At 40.3% G+C, this 17,121-nt stretch overlaps 1 protein-coding gene across 1 annotated transcript in view; it reads right to left on the minus strand.

Annotated features, from left to right (window-relative positions):
- Nucleotides 1-17,121, minus strand: part of celsr3 (cadherin, EGF LAG seven-pass G-type receptor 3) — a 129,636-nt gene that overhangs the window by 11,890 nt on the left and 100,625 nt on the right. Inside the window, exons 22-33 of the mRNA XM_042492564.2 lie at nt 16,143-16,334; nt 15,865-16,051; nt 15,084-15,251; nt 13,885-14,011; nt 12,388-12,594; nt 7,609-7,783; nt 6,014-6,126; nt 5,428-5,507; nt 4,193-4,319; nt 3,827-3,946; nt 1,822-1,919; nt 1,128-1,219 (exon numbers count right to left, since the gene is read on the minus strand). Of these exons, the coding sequence (XP_042348498.2) occupies nt 1,128-1,219; nt 1,822-1,919; nt 3,827-3,946; nt 4,193-4,319; nt 5,428-5,507; nt 6,014-6,126; nt 7,609-7,783; nt 12,388-12,594; nt 13,885-14,011; nt 15,084-15,251; nt 15,865-16,051; nt 16,143-16,334 (1,686 nt within the window). The remainder of the gene's footprint in view (nt 1-1,127; nt 1,220-1,821; nt 1,920-3,826; nt 3,947-4,192; nt 4,320-5,427; nt 5,508-6,013; nt 6,127-7,608; nt 7,784-12,387; nt 12,595-13,884; nt 14,012-15,083; nt 15,252-15,864; nt 16,052-16,142; nt 16,335-17,121) is intronic.

Below are 17,121 nucleotides of genomic sequence, written 5' to 3' on the forward strand. Positions count from 1 at the left end.
CTGTAGTTGATTTAGTAGAGCCAAGTGAGCTGCACAGGGTGTTTTATTTTGAAATTTGACAGGATTTGCTGCCGCTGTGTTAGTGACTTCCTGCATGATTTGCTTTGCAGCTTGAAGCAGCGCACCTCTTCCTTGCAGCAGCTTCAGTCTATGATTGCTGCGCTTAAACAGTGGCTTTACCGTTCTGAGCGCAGCAACCAACGCAAAATGACTCAATTTACTATCAGAGTTTCATCCATGCACTTTGGAAAGTCTAGAGAAGCCTCACAATTATTTTATCTTATCCACAGGCAAAGCGCTAACCGGGAGGCAGTCTCGGGATGGCAAAGGCATGACCCGCCCTCCTCTGTGTCTGATTGGCTCACCTAATATTCTAACTTAACCAGTTGTTAACCATTCCTGCTTCAGCCATCTGATCGTAGTCAGTGAGCACAGGGGAGATTTGTTAACATCCAGGGCCGAAATGACTTCAGGGTTAACCCACTTGACTTAAACCAACAGCTGGAAAGCAACATACAGGAGCTCCACTTGGTCTTGAATAGCAGCAGCAGCATTTATCGACTTATTACACCACGCATTTACTGCTAACCTGACTTTGTTACTGCTAGGCAAAGACCTATTTCTCTGCTTTGATTTGTATGCTCCGATGCATTCACTGACACTTCACCTGGCTTTTGCTCAACCACTCACACCATATGACCATACGCCCAGACATACACACACTGCCGTGTCTCCTAATGGAGCAACAACCACTCTTATAACACAATCTAACAAACAAAGGCATAGAGTACCAGCCAGTCAGAGGCAGAGTTGGGTGGGTCATGACTTCTACCTCCTAAGGGAAAAAAATAAAGTGTACTTTGCCATCCGATGCAAACTTTGCACACATTTATGCCTGATGGGGGTTTCGTTGGCAGTGCGCCACGCCTGTAACACTGTAGGGGAAATACTGCTTGTTGTTATTCTCCATTGAGATGAGAGCTTAATAGTTAATGAAATCTAAATTGAGACAAAGACAGTGATGAGAAAGAAAAGAAAACAAGAGAAAAAAAGGGCGAAGAAACAGAGAACGTCTCACTGCTGCTCGTAAAAAATGTGTGATTGTGTGGTCATGTTTGTGCGTTTACCTCCATCTCTATGGAACATGGCTACATCCAGGTCTGTCGCTCCCGTGTGGACGATGTTTTGCTCCAGAGTTTGACGAGCCAAAAGATTTTCTCTAACAAGGCAAGAGGAGAGAAGTGAGGACACACTTACGCACACACACAAACAGCGCACATGTAGTCATGCAGGCTGATACAGATCAAAAAAAGAAAACATCCACACACACATACAGTACACACACACACATACCTAGTATATACTGTACATAAACACACATAAAGGCAGACAATCACTGAGCCTTAAAGACACCAATAGCCACATTCAGAGTACATTAGTGTTGCTCTACATACACTACAGTACAGTGTTCCATCCAATCTTCTTCATCTTTACCCCACTGACCCACAAAGTGCACGACAGGGTTTTTGTTAGCGAGGGAATTTCCTCCCAGAGGCAACTTTATCCCAAATCAAAGAGTCAAAGAGATTTAATCAAAGCTGACAAATTCTTAGTGTCTGAATGATAATTTATCATTTGTACTTTATATTGTGTTTGTATTGTACAGTATTTACACATTTGCTCTCCAACTACAGGAAGTCTCTACCAGCCATGGTGTGGATGTTTTCCACCCAAATGTATCCTTAGTTTGTTGGTAAAAGTTGTGTTTGCGAATGTGTGTGTACGATGTGTGTCTGTGTGAATATCTGTGTGTTTATATACCTGGCAGAGCTGACAGAAGAGATGGTGGAGGTTCCCAGAGTAATGCGGTGCAGCCCGCTCTGCTCCAACAGAGATGCATTGTGATAGGGGTTCTGAGCCTGAACACACACACAAGTAGACACAGAAGAAGGTTCAGAGAGTTATATCTACTGTTATTTATTTAAAATTTAATCATGTCACATCTGTGTCTCTTCTATAACAGAGTTGGTAAAGGTTATTTTCTTTACCTCAACTCATATGACATCTCTTTCAGGTCTGGAATTAGTAGTTCTTATCTGAACTTTCTCAATTTCTTCTACAAATTTAACTGATAAGGACAATATGGGACAATGCACAATAAGCAATATTTCAATTTCCACTTCAATGTAAATGTGCCAGAGTTAGTTAGCTGGTGAGTTAATTTTCATCTGCAGGCACAACAGTTCGACACAATATGATATGATTACACTGAATGGTACAAAACATTGCTCTTTATCTTTTTTTACTGAGAAAAAAAAATGAATTTAGTCTCTCATGATGCTTTGTTAACATGAATCAGCTGTAGTTACACCACATACTGCATTGTATCAAGAGTTGAAATCCCACCCTCATTATGGGCTGCCTTGTACTCCTCTTGCCTCTATTCCATAGTTTTTCTTTGCATAAAGATTTTTTTTATACATAGGTTATATGATAGTGTATTTAGCACATTTAGCACTATAATATGTGCTTAAAATGTAGGAATCTTGTCAAGACATCTTTTTTTTAGGCTGGCATTCAAAAACACCACACAAGATATTTTACTACAGCTTCTTGAGACTCGTGGGAGCTATTATAGTGACTGCAAAAAAAAAAAAAATAGGAAGGAGACTTAGCTATTGGAGCAGAAACTACTCTTGAAATGGGGCACAATATCAGCTTTCTATACAGTATTAAGCCACTGTAGTCATGAATAATGTATCACATAGTATGAGTCATATAGGCAAAAGGATGCTAACGGTGGTCATTTGTGTCTAATAATAGTTTGGAAAGGTGCAGTTATTTTGCCCCAGATGGCTCAGCGATGGATAGGAAGAGCTTTAGAGGAAATGGGGGTTAAAAGGGTGGAATGAGCTATGTATCAACTTTACACAGCTTCACACACACACAGGCACACATCTACACACACAAATGGATGCATGTAACACACGTCTCTTGCATACACACACGTTCAGTTTACATATGAAGTTCACTGGGTAGAGGATGGGATTAGAAGTGGATATTGGACTGTGGACATGCATACACACCTTCACACACTCACAGACACACACACACACACACTGGCAGTAGCACAGAGGAGATGTAATGAGAGACTTAAAAGACAGGCTAAAGAAAGCAGGGGTTAGAGTGCAGTGAGCTATGTACTAAAAAAAAACACATATGAGACAGAAAGAGTGAAGAAAAGATGGGAGGGCAGGATATGATGACACACACACACTCTCTCTTTCTCTCTCTCTCTAATAGGCACTGCACACTGCTTTTGTAGAAGTGGGCTAAAGAGCGGACAGGGCTCCACTGGCCGCTAAATTGTTTTATCTGGGTCAGCGACAAACCCTGAAGGCTGAAGGAGAGGAGAGAGGGAGGACAGGAAAGACGGATGGATGGACAGAGGGAAGGAGGAATGGAGGGCAGGGGGGCCTTTGTGCTGGTCTAGTAATGGACACAGTGAGAATGTGTGTCTAAAAATGAGAATACTGTAGAGAGAGAGAATAAACATGGTAAATGGCTTTGGGATCATGCAGCGAGATGATTTACAGCTTCACATCAGGGTTTCAGATTCACCCTACGAGATGTTCAGTAATGACCTTCACAATATAATATTATAGCTTGTGTAAATTATACTTAAAAAATCTTTACTTGCACAGTGTGCTTTGTAAATGACTACAAAGCAATGAAAGTTCAGACCAAAATACCAGACGGCATAAAAACGTATCAGGTTCGGCAGACAAGAAGCAGCAGTCGGAGGCTGTACGTGTGTGTAACTCACAGTGTTCTGTGGTGGTCTCGGTGGGTCTTCTCCAGGGCTCTTCTTACCCAAACAGGCTACGCTCCAAGCCTCTTTAACCTCTGAGTTGAACACAGTGAAGACCAGCATCACCGACAGGCCCTGGGAGAGAGAGCGGTAGACAGACCCAGTTTACAAGATCTACAAGATCCTTGCACGTTTAACAGCGCCTTTTTCTGTATCTTATTCTTCTATTCAAGCAATACAAAAACAATCATTACTTGGCTGCTAATTTTGACATACCGTATGTAAAAATGTAAATGCTGTACTGTAATAAATTGAATAAAGGTTGAATCAGTGATAGAGTAAACCAATATTTATTTATGGAAACATAAAATGTGTTCATACCTGCACGAGGCAGAGGACATTGAATATGTAGTAGAAAGCCAGGATGCTGTTGTTCACAGCCATCAGACCACACAGCCAAGTGGAGGTGGCTACTAGCAGCAGCAGGAAGGAATTGCGAATGGTAGCGCTGGAGAGAGATACACAGAAGGTTAGTGGGGGGAGGAAAAGGTCACATTTGGATTCCTCTGAATGAATCAGTACACACTCTGGCAACTGTACTGGACGTCTGCAGTTCTTTGGAAATAAACATCAACGTATTCCATCTCTACACACAAAATAATGACAAAGTTTAGCTTTGAGCGGGACCAGAGTGTATTAATAAGAACACTAATTACCCTGCACGTTAGTTATCCAGTACTTCAGTGAATGTGATATATGGAAACAAATCTACTTGTACCTCGTTACACTGTATACTTATACTTCTGATATGGTAACAATGTGGTCATTATATATTTATGCATTATTTGCATATAGCCAATTCTTAATTGATGCCCATGATGATGGTAATGAAGAAATTTAGAGACAAACAACACAAAAGAGGCAAGTGTGACAGAAGTTAGAACTAGTAGGAAAAGGCAATAGTAGAGAGATCACAGCGGTAATGCTGAGACAAGCGTGTGGGAGCGAGGAAGAGAGAGAAACCTCAAAGCTTCGGTGATTTCCTTGTGCCGTTTATGCACTTAAGTTTTGATCAAATAACAAGGCCTGACATGATCATTGTCTATCAAATCAACATTGACAGAATGAGACAAATTGAAATACAGCCACAAACCATCTTGCCGAGCAACACTCCGCATGGTTTTGTGATGCTATTATGACAGCTAGGTTATTTTTACAAACTGCTCAAAACTAACATGTAAGTGACTTAAGTGTATAGTTTTATAAACTATAACTCTGGATGCGACCCCTCATAGCAATGTTATAAATTACCCACAAATTCTACGTCTGCATCTGTTCAAAGGACAAATTCTTAAAACATATGAGACAACATACTTAAATTAGCAAATCCTTCTGTTAAAAAGGAAATATTCTGGTGTCTCTCAACCAGTTAGTCACCATATGGGTTTATAAGATACCATCTGAAGCCTGAAATGAAGCAAAACTTGATTCTTTTCCCCAAAAAATGACAAGTACGGTGATAAAAGACTGTAAGTATATATAAGATGATGGGAAATAGCCTACAAATGTACATTTTAAAAAAGAGGAGTCAATTAATCATGGTGGGAGGTACTCACATGACAGGGAGCTTCTTGGTCTCCTTCTGAGAGGGATTGCAGGACATCTTGGCTACAATCATGAAGATCCCTCCATTCATCTGGATAGAAAGAGATCAATACAAACAGTCAGGCAATGCTTTTAATGCATTTCATCTAATCCAATACTGTCCTTAGCAATGTCTGGGATGACAATAAACACGTGAAACAAATCAATGTGGATAAAATAGTAAAGTACGAGGGCAAAATTGTACATTTGTTGAAGTCAAAGCCATTTGCATCTATGAATTGCTCCGCATTTCTGTCTTGACTCCTTTGCTCAAACAGTGCAGGAAAAGAGAGTTATTGAATGAAACAGGGGAAATAGCTAAATAAAAATGTTAGTGCAGAAAAAGAAGGGGCACAACAGAAGACCATACAGAAAAAAAAAAAAAGGAGAGAGCATGGCCACATGAACGACGATATGATTCAGCTCATTTTGGGAGGGCACCCAGCCAACTCAAACTCAAGTTTATATTAGGATGATATCAAGTTTAGTAAGAAGAGTTATCTGCATTAACTACAGCATATATATATATATATATATCAGACAGACGGAGATGGTTACCAGTATCACGATGGCTATAGGACCAGCAAAGCTCCAGATGAGTTTGTCATAGATGGAGATCCAACAAAAGTCTGGGTTCCCATAACCCTCAGGGTCCAAGCCCACCGCTAGGCCTGCAGTGAAGAGACGGACAGTCAGATCAGACAGGAAGAGAGAGGCCGTGCAGGATGTAACAGCATGTAGTTATCTGAATGACTGTGGCAGGAGACATTCCTGTCACTGGCTTCATTTTGTCAGCTCTGGAGGTTGCCACTTGATCAGAACACATCTCATTAATGTGAAGTATTAATCTTTTTTATTCATTAGTAATTTTATAAATATTGATTCCAGGTGACAAGCATGTTTTTTAAAGTTAACAGCTCATTGTAGACAGAAGATGTGAATATATGATTACAATATTGTGCCTTTAGAAATGTGAATACATTCATTTTCAGTACATTGACTTATCAGCACTGATTTGAACTTATCACTAATGCTTCTGATAAAATACTATCTAACATTAATATTTGTCAATTGCTCTATTATTATTTTATAGTAATATGCACCTGATTCTTTCAATTTGTCACTGAGCTAATTAAACATGTGTCTGAAAAGAAACTAGCGCTAACTAAAGATAAAATCAGTAACATTTTTGGATTTGTTTGAAAATAATTATTACTGAACATCGCTGAATGCACGTAAATTCGCACAACATCAACTTTTAGGTTTCTGTTTTATCATGTGTTTGTTTATCCATTATTTGTGCACAGCCTCCTCTCCATGACCATGATGGAGCCAGACAAGGGCACAGGGAGCTTTGTGACGTAGACCCTGAAGTCTTTTTTTGTGTGTCCTTGTTTGGATAACTGCTAAGGTTCTGACAGTCGTGGATATAAAGAAATTTTAAATTAAACTGCAAAAGCAAGACAGACAGGAAGAGCCGAAATGAAGACAGACAGACAGATTAAACACCTCTGAGCCGGAGGAAAGAGACGTGCAGCCAGTGTGTGCGTGCGTGTGCGTGTGTGTGTGTGTGTGTGTTTGTGTGTTTGCGTGTTTGCGTGGGTGTGTGTGTGTGTGGTGGGAGACACATCCACTCTTGAGGCAAGGTGAGACAGCGGTCGGAGTGTGTGTCAGAGTGTGTGTGTGTGTGTGTGTTTGGGTGTATGTCTGAGAGAGACGCTGCAACAGATAGACGAGAGTTGACAGCATGTATGAGTCTGGATGTGTGTGTAAGAAGGAGGACGACAGAAGAATGCAGACAGATATTACTTTCTTACCATATGTGTCAAGGAAGAAATTGCTTGTGCCTGTGTGTGTGTGTGTGTGTGTGTGTGTGTGTGTGTGTGTGTGTGCACGCATTACTATCTCTATATTAAAATGTCACTGAAACCTGCTTAATACAAGTGTCAATAGGACACCTTATCTACACAGCCAGACTCATTGTGAATGTGTGTGTGATGTGCGTCTGTGCACATAATAAGAGTGTGTTGTCATGAATGTATAAATGTGGCAGGAACATGTTTGTCTGTCTGTGTGTACATGGATGCACAGGCACATTTCCAATAAATATCACAGATCTTATGTGTTTGCATGTGTGTGAATGTGTGTGTTACCTGTGATAATGGCTGGCACGCCCCAGCCGATGGCGTAGTAGAACCTCATGGCACCAAAGTTGATGTTGCGTTGCTCTGTCTGCATGCGGTAGATATGAAGGCCCTCCACGAACATCCACGCAAACGTGGACATGAAGAAGTAATGCAGAAGGATGGCGACGACTGTACACAGAAACTGGAGGTGGAGAGAAAGAGAGAGAGAGAGAGAGAGAGAGAGAGAATGATTAAAGAAAGAAGAAAAAAGTGACGCAAGGGAGAAAGCAGACGGAGAGAGAAAAGAAGACAAGCAGGGATGAAACCAGAAAAGAAGAGAAGGAAAAAATGTGATTTAAGATGGTGAGAAATAAAAAATATAATCCCTCGTATTGATCTTGTGACAGTTGCAGAGCAGACGTCTTGGCAAGCGACCAGCAAGTCCTTATTACAACACAGCAGGTGTCAGCAATGAAGTAACAAGCATTCTTGATTTAATTACCAAACCACCTAATGAACAGAGTTAATGGCAGCATGTTACAGTATGTCTCCAGGAAATGTGCAAAATAACTGATATGAATTTAAATGACTGTCTTTAATGTGCTGGATTATAGCAATAACACCCAAGAGTGTGTTTTTGACTACGATTATGGATACGACAGTAAACTACATCAGTTGAGGGAAGTACGTACAGCAAAGAATTCCCCTGCAGGTAATGTGGTCTTCATAGCACTTTAAGTGTGAAAGCGCTCATGTAACACAATATATTAACAACAATAAAAACAGCATGAAAAAAAGTAAAGGTAATTCTGGCTTGTTGTACTGTTTTTTTAAGGGAGAAATTAGATCAGATAAAGTATATTTACCACAAATATTCAAATAATTAATTTTATATTTTAAGGTAATGAAGTGCTCTACACAGCATTTCTGTATTCTTAATTAATATTAAGCCTCGTAACATACATGCTAGAGAGATGTTCATAAATGCCAGCTTTGTCTATGGTTGATTTACTTCTCTTTATCTTTATTGATAGCACTGATAAACATGCAGGGCCCTAAGACCTGTAGCACTGTTGTTCTGTCTAAATTGCATGGTACAAGTACGGTTAGGGCGTGTCGGCAGATCGGAGAAACAAGCGGTTTTCTGCTCAAAGTAAAAAGTGAGAGCAGTAATGTCACTGCAGAAAATATTGTGGGACAAGCGAGCAAAACTACTACTACTAAGTGTAGTTATCAACCTGACAGAGGACACAGAACTAAACTTTTAGGATCTGAAATGATCAAAGAAGTTACACCGCTACTCGTGCGTAATTGTGCACAGCGCCAATCTTAATGGGGAGTTAAACAGCGGCTCTGCTCTGCGCTTTGTTCACATTTTAGAGAATTTAATGAATATTTCCCTTATTGATAATGTATTAACCTGCAACCCACTGATGCGTCCCTCTGTGTTTAACAAGTTGACTGTACACGTGTTATTAACCCACCTATGTCAGTATCTTGCTATCAGAATAATACACTGTTCAAACAGCAGGAAAATATACCGCCATCTGACTTTAGACCAGATTTTTGTCGGTGAATGGCACAATCACTTTGTGCTTCCTCTAAATAGTAACATGTCAAAAATTTGCCTGACCACTAATCATTTTCAGGCCTACATGGCCATGGGCGCACAGGTGGGTGCATGTACATTTGCTCCTTATGCAATGTGGGCGTTGGCAATAAAAAAGACAACTGCATTAGTCTGAAACTAGCACTGACATTTAAGCTGTGCTGTGCTTTTTTTTTGTGCCTAGTGTAAGGTAAGGTGGGTAAAACATTTGTCCTTCTTGCCATAAATGTGATGGTGCACATTTGCTGAGAGGATGTCATATCAGAGCAGCGATGGTGTAATCTGCTATAGCATAAATATCTGACGTCAGTACAATACCATGGTTAAGATTGCATATTATCAGGAATGAATCTTAGTACTTTTTGTCAGGGCAGGAGATAAACTTCTAAATCCCTTTTGTCAGCTAAGTGCTGCTGTTTGGTTTGGCAGTAATGCTGAACTCCTCTATGAATAATGCAGAATATTAGCATTTAAGCTTTCTGAGAAATTATCCTCAGGCTGCATTCAAGCATGTCTGAAGTGGTTTATTTGAACTCTGAAGCCTTCGGTCTATTTTGTTTGTTTAACCAGATGAGAAAGACGCCATTCAAACTCAAGTGGCTCTGAATTATAGCACCTACACATCCGAAAGAGCAAGTCAAAGTCTTTTAAGATAACTGTGGTGCTGTTTGTCAAGAGTAAAAACAAAATCTAAAGTTTGTGAATTAAAATAGATGGCTGCTGGCAACTGACAGCAACCTTTCAAAGGCATGCTTTGAATACCAAGAATAACAAGATGAAGAGTGAGAACAAACAGTCTGGTGTGATTTTTCATGTGTTGTTAACTAACATAAACACCAGACAAGGAGGATTAAAGCTTAAAAGACTCAAGCTGTCCATCCTGGTTTGGCTTGAGCTGCAATGACTGAAATCAGATTTGCTTTGACTCTCCCTCCCTTGTCAAAATCTTTGAGGTTTGACAAAATACTCTGTCTGATGAACAAGCCTCTTGTGAGTCTATGTAAGCTTTATAAACTTTGGTTCTCTGAGATTTGTACTGCAGCCTGCCAACAGGATACACACCTAAATATTCATAATGTTCACCAAAATAGTCATATTGGTGTATCTTAACATTCTAATAAGATGTGAGGACCGAAACAAATTACATATAGAAAAGTATCCAAAACCTTTCAACTTCAGTTTGTGCCAAAAAACCCCAAAACAACAACAACTTAAAAAAAACCCCAACAAACTATACCATCACGAGGCTGTTTTGCAGTTGTAAATTACTGTGAATGAGAGCAATTAAACATTGAAAATGTAAAAGTAAACATGCCTCTTTTGCTCAACCTACAGGGACTCTTAAGAAACAGGAGAAATACATCACTGAGGAAGTACTACAGCTGAGCGCTCTACATCTCTTAAGTTAAAGAAAGCAGACGTACGTCCCAGATTTTAAGGTAAAAAGAAGCTCAGTGCAAATTCCTAACGACAAAGCTCGAGACGACACAGAAATAGCAGCAGCTTTGGCAGAAATACAGCCAGACAATGAATTTCACACTCCCACACGCACTCCCACGTACGCACGCACGCACGCACGCACACGCACATGCACACGCACACACACACACACACACACACACACACACACAAATCCAAACACTGCAAGTTACATACTAAAAGATATACAGAGTAAAATACGCACATACATATACAAACAGGTGTACACACAAAGCTGCGAGCACTAATGTGCTCTTCCAAGCATGCTGTACATGAATTAGGGAACATATTGTTCAGCTAGAGGTAACTAGTCGCACTGTAAGAGCCATAGAGTCAACTGCGTGGGGGATACAGCTTAATTAATTGGATTTCATGCTGAGTGAGCACATATTTGTAGTACCCTCTCTACAAGACTTGCTGCTCTTTAAACACACATGAACACATTTGTGATGTAACAGAACAGAAAGAAAAAATCAAGAGAGAAAAGAGATGAGAAAACAAGAGCAGAGGAAGACGAAAGGTAGAAAGTGTTGAGCATGACAGGAAGATGACTTAGACAAAAAAAACCAGCAAGAAAACAATAGAGGCACAAAGTTATCAGAACAGAGCGATTCAGAGGATGAAGTACAAGAAAGAAAAAAAGGCAGATTGTTGATTGCTGATTGTTGATGATATATTATGTTCTACAGTATCAGGCAGAGCACAATTTGGAGTTAAGTCCAACTTAAAATCAGGCCAAAAGCAGGGCCATAATCACCTATTTATCATTGGAGGGGACCACAATCTACACCTCCCTCAACCTTTCCCTACCCTGAAAGGGGGTCTGGGGGGAACAGTAGACATTTCTAGCCAAACTGGCCATTTTAGAGCATTTTCAAACCAACATCTTAAGGTTTTCATCACCAATACTGCTATTCCAGCAAATCAGCTTTGGATCTTGAACTGGTTCAAATCAGGTACAATCTAGCAAACCAGCCCGTGTTTCCACCAGTTTCGGATCGGAACCACTGCGATCATGGATGTGTCATCAGTGGAGGGTGTTGCATAATGCAAAACTTAAGTAAACAGTAGTGGCAAGATGACAGATTACACTAATTATAAGCAAATTTTTGTTCCATTTTAAAGATATTTTTAAATTAAAAAAAGCACTGTCCAATTGTTAATGAGAAAACTGCTATTTTCCCCCCAATGATTTCTAATTAAATGTCTCTATTGTTGCCTTCTCCATCCGTCTCCTTCCAATCTGTAGAATATGAAACGCCCACTAATGTCGTCACAGTTCACCATTCAGATCAAGAAAATAAGTGCAATTATTTGGTTACAGCTGGGAACCAACTTCTTAGGTTCTGGACCAATTTTTCTTTGTTCAAAATGCTCTGAACACTTCAAAATTATAAACAAAAACGGAACTCGCTCCATGTAGGTGAAAAAGGGATATCGAAGCTCTTTAAAGGAACCTGTATATGACTGAGAGCTGCACAGGAGCAGCACACACATAAAGACTTTTTTACAACATGCTAGCAGCTTATAGAAGCTATAACAGTCTACAGTGATAAAGTCCCTCCTTCAATATATATTATAACTACTGCCTTAGCCAAAGGTAAATGTTTGCTCATTCACAAAGCTGCGGTCAAGGAAGCTGAAGACATTACAGAACATGTGAGGCTACAGAAAGACAAACACCCCCCCCACCACACACACACACACACACTATCTACCTGTTGTTCTGTCTGATTGACCCCGAGCAGAAACACCAGCTCGGACAAAAACATGGCTGCCGCTGTGTTTGAATGGATGCTCCTGGTGTTGGACTTGAGGCCTCGAAGGCAGGAGAGCACCAGGACAGTGAGGAGGAGGGCCAGCATGGAGACGCACAGAGAGGAGTATGTGACCAGGGCCAGCGTCTCCAGATCCCCCTCCAACTGCTGCTCAGAGAGATACAAGAGGGAAGAGAGAGAAGAGAAGACAGACGGTATTACTGAATTTAAAACATCTCCGTGGGAGCAGATGAAGAGTGAGGGCAGAGGAAAGGGCTAGAAGTAGCAGAGAGAGAATACGTGAGGAATGAGTTGGGAAATGCAAGGTGAGTCAGACAAAGGAAGGCGTGAGATAACATGGTGAAGTAAAACAAAGAGATGAAAACAAATAATTTTAATTTTTTTAAATGTTGCTAATTCAGTCTGGGTTACTGTCTGCCTTCATCTGTCTGCCTTCACTTAGTGTGACAATATTTATATTAGAGATGTTAAATAAATTGCAAAGCAGGTAACAAACTAAAGAGATTAAAGCGGCAGCAGACAGCAAGTTATTTTCAGATAAAAAAAAAAGAAAAACATTATCTACTAACTGTAGATAAAATATTAAATAGTTCCAAAAGGATTAAAGGAGGCAAAGGATCTCTGTATTCAAACTATTCAAAATACAAGTTATTCAATAAGCCTTTATTATAAACAAGTCTCAAAGAATTTGAAAGAGAAAATAAAATAAAGATGACAAGAAAAAAAGAAACTATCTAGATGAATCAAACATCATAGCAAGCAAACTAGCAGACCTTTCTACATCTGTCAGGAAAAAGTTTGAAAATGCTTCATCACTGCCTGAACTGCACACAAAGAAAGCATTCATTCCCAGTAAACATTACAAACACCTTCAGAACTTTATTTGGACAAATTGGGCACATCTCCAGTAAATGAATGGAAATGTGGCGCTCCTCTCCTCATTTTTCTGGACTTACGATGATGATGAAGAAACACCTTAAAGTGCTCAATTCAGTGTTACAGCCAGTTGGAGAAATGCACAACTTTGAATTCACCGAAAGAGGTTTCTGATTCCATAAGTTTCCCGTATCATACGTAGAGATATATCATTACTTAGTATGCTGGGGTGTGATGGACAGGGGGGGTTTGCATTAAAGCGTGAAAAGCTTCTACAGCTGTAACAAGGCTTCCTTCATCTTCCAGAGTGTCAGACAGGATTTAATTCTCTAGGATTTCAAACTTTTATACCCACCAAATCCAGCAATTACCAGCTGAGATGTTCAAATGAAGAAAAAGGAAGGAAAACCTGAACGTGTGTCTACACAGCAGGATCACAGACAGTAACTCTACAATGAATCCACTACATGCCTCAATATTATAGAGAGGCGTGTGAATGAAATTATAAAAATACGTGGATCATGTTGAATATCTTTGAGTAGTTCTCTATAGATCACTTACCTCTCTCTGTGAACTGTCCATCAGCACGCCAAAGGTGCCGAGTCTCTGGCACTGACAGCGGACATGAGAGGTGTTCCTGTACACCACCATACAGTCCCGCACTGTCCAACAACCTCCTGTCTCATACCTGCAGAGACAGAGACAGAGGGACAGAGAGAGAGAGAGAGTTATTAATTAAAGGTCAAATTTCAAAATATGTGCAGACACAAAGACATGAAAAAACTGAATGTATCCTTTGTGCAAAAATATGTTTGGCTGATGTGTGTCTATTATGCTTCCAATCAATTACAAGGACTTTAAAAAACAAGGGTCCACTGTCGCTGCTTTTGTTTGAGTCTTCAAGTTCTCTCTTGTTAGTGAGCATATAATTGTGCGTTACATAGATGTGCAGCTGCATATATGGCTCTATAGTGCTCAAGAGAATAACCAACAACTGAAGCCTGAATCATTTATCATCCCCCGGAACAAGAACTGTCAGAAGTACGCAATGCTGTCACTCAATGTTTGCACAAAAAACCAAAGTATGCCAGTGAAAGAAACAAAAACAGCCTTCAGGGATTCATGTTTGAGCAGCAGGAAACCTTTGTCCTGTCGCTTTATTGGAGAAATACCTGTCGATGCTGCCGCCCAATCCACTGGCCTTTTATCTCCATTCAGAGTGGACAAACTACACCAACAATCTATGACGAGTTAACAATGTAAATTTAGCTAGCTGGCATGTTTTTATGTGCAGCCTATTATGCTCGCTTTTCTCTAGCTTTTCTCTTTTCGCTTTTCTCTCTATGCTTTCAATTGCTAACAATATAATTTTTGTTACAGTGTAGTGTGCTGGAAGTGACAACAGCTCCCGAAAAGTGAGCATAATAGTTACCAAATTGCTGATCGATAAATATGTGGTTATGATGCAGCTACAACATGATGGGGACTTTTTTTCCTTTCTCCTACTGTTAGGTACACTATTGCTCTGTGTTGTGCCCAACAACGTCCTGAAGCTGCTTTAAAACTGTAAACCACGACCTCTGATGATTTATTGCTTTATTATCTATACCGGTTGTGAAAACTTGCTGACTTTCGGTTGTATCAACAGTAAATAAATACAGTATGAAGCACCATATGCTACAATAATGCACCTGACAATACCCAGCCCTAATGCACAGTATGTGTGTAGGAATGTGTGAACAAGTGTAATCTGTACTCACTGACTGCTGTGGTTCCACTGCACACACAGTGGCTTGCTGCGATTGGCTGTCTCCAGCAGCTTGAACTCGAGCAGGATGGGCTGGTCCAAGTGTCCGCCCACAAACGTCTGGTTGTTGTAGACAGAGACACTGACCACTGGGGAGTTCATTACCGGGTGTCGAGGAAGCCTGAGGGAGACAGAGTGAGTTACTGCACATCTACTAGATAAGACAGAGCAGAGTGATGATGATGTCCTGTTTAGGATGGTTTAAAAAAAAGGAAAGACAAGGTGAGGGGAGAGGAAAAGGACTTAAATGGCTGTTTAATGACAACTACTGAAAACTGGACGGTTTGTTACTTTTGCTATTAAACTCAAAGGTGAGGAAACGTAGAGCTGAGGGGGAGAGGGATGGGAGGAGAGGGAGAGAGAAATGAGATACCGTGAGAGAAAGAGAGAGAAGAAACGAGTCAGGGGATGGAAACATCAACTTGGCATTCTCCCTGTTTTTTTTTACACTTTATAGACAAAATGATTTATGGCATTTATTACGATTTATTTATTTATTTGTTTTTTAAATAAAATGCCATAAAGTTGTTGGTCATCATTAAAGATGAAGAAATTTAGTGCAGAATGTGTTTCTAATCACGTGTTGCTCCTGTTATATAAAAGCAATTTTGGTGTACTGTTTGTCACTGAATAAAAGACACATGGGTAATCCGGATTTCTAGATCCAGCATGCTTAGCGGGTTCAGAGGTGCTGTAATCAGATTTTTATTGTTCTGAGTGTGATTGATTCCCACCTCACTCCTCGTCGGTCTGTGTGATACTTGGGGGGGAGCGCGCCGCCCAGACTGCGATAAATCAGCAGGATGACGATGGTGATGGGCGGCTCTGGCATTGAAACAGTGCGTCTGGCTGCAGTGTATTCTCCTGTCTGATTGACTGAGACACCGACAGGGGCGGTAGCAGCGCTTTTCGGGGATGAGGCTAAAATGGAAAAGTCTGTGTGAGTATACAGTCTTAGTTTCAACAGCTTACAGTATAAAGCCTTTAGTTCTGCTTGAGCTTTTGTGCTTACGCTCTTTCTCTGTCCGCTCCTTCTCCTTCCAGTTGTGATGTTGCTGCTGTCGTTGTGGCACCAGGGCAGCAGGGGGCAGTATCACATGAGTATAGGGATCCCACAGAGCCTGGCCCCGAAACAAGGTGTTGTGGTAACGTGGAAAACGCCGCCGCACATGGGTCTGGTTCTCCACGCGGTCCAGGTTCATGACTGACAAACAAACAGGCAGCGAAAAACTAACATGAACGACATTTTTGGACACCGTATGTGCAGTAGGTGTTTGTTAATAGGCAGTACATACACAGGAAAATGTCTTTGACCAAGTAATTATGAAACCTTGCTATAATTACCTGACACGCTGAAATAACAGTAAGATTATATCTCACACCACAGGCAGCATTTGGGGGGGTGGGGTGTATTGAGCACTAAAGACCTGCCCCCTATTTAAAGATAGCCCAAGTTTCATTATATTTTCTCAGAGAGGGGTAATGTTATTGGTCCATGTTGTACGATAAATAACTATTTATTTCTGCACTGGACAGCACAGTTGAGCACTTAATCATTTTAACAAAGATAAAGCATGTGTTATCTTGGTAGCATTCAATAACGCACTGCATTGTAAACCACGCGTCTTAGCTATTTAAGAAGCTGGTCGAAGCATCATGGGAACTGTGGTTGTTTACGGGTAACCTGTTTTTTATTTTTGTTAAAATGATAGAGTTCAGTTTTTATAAGCCACTTCTTTAGTAGATTTATCTTTAACAAATAAGATCTACAGCAAATCTCACTATGCTGTAATGTATCTCATTTCAGGTACACACATTCCAGCACAGGGCAAACGCCCAAATAAATATAATTTGCTACTTTGCCTTTATCAGGGTGTTTTACTTACAAAACTAATTTAATTAAATGCCTACAAAATATGCTTTAAAACAAGTTAAAAAAAGAAAAAAAAGTGCAGACTTGTACAGTAAAACACACACTACTACATACAGTT

This window comes from Plectropomus leopardus, chromosome 9, assembly GCF_026936395.1.
Source record: "Plectropomus leopardus strain MGB_pleo_1.0 chromosome 9, ASM2693639v1, whole genome shotgun sequence".
Classification (NCBI taxonomy): Eukaryota; Metazoa; Chordata; class Actinopteri; order Perciformes; family Serranidae; genus Plectropomus; species Plectropomus leopardus.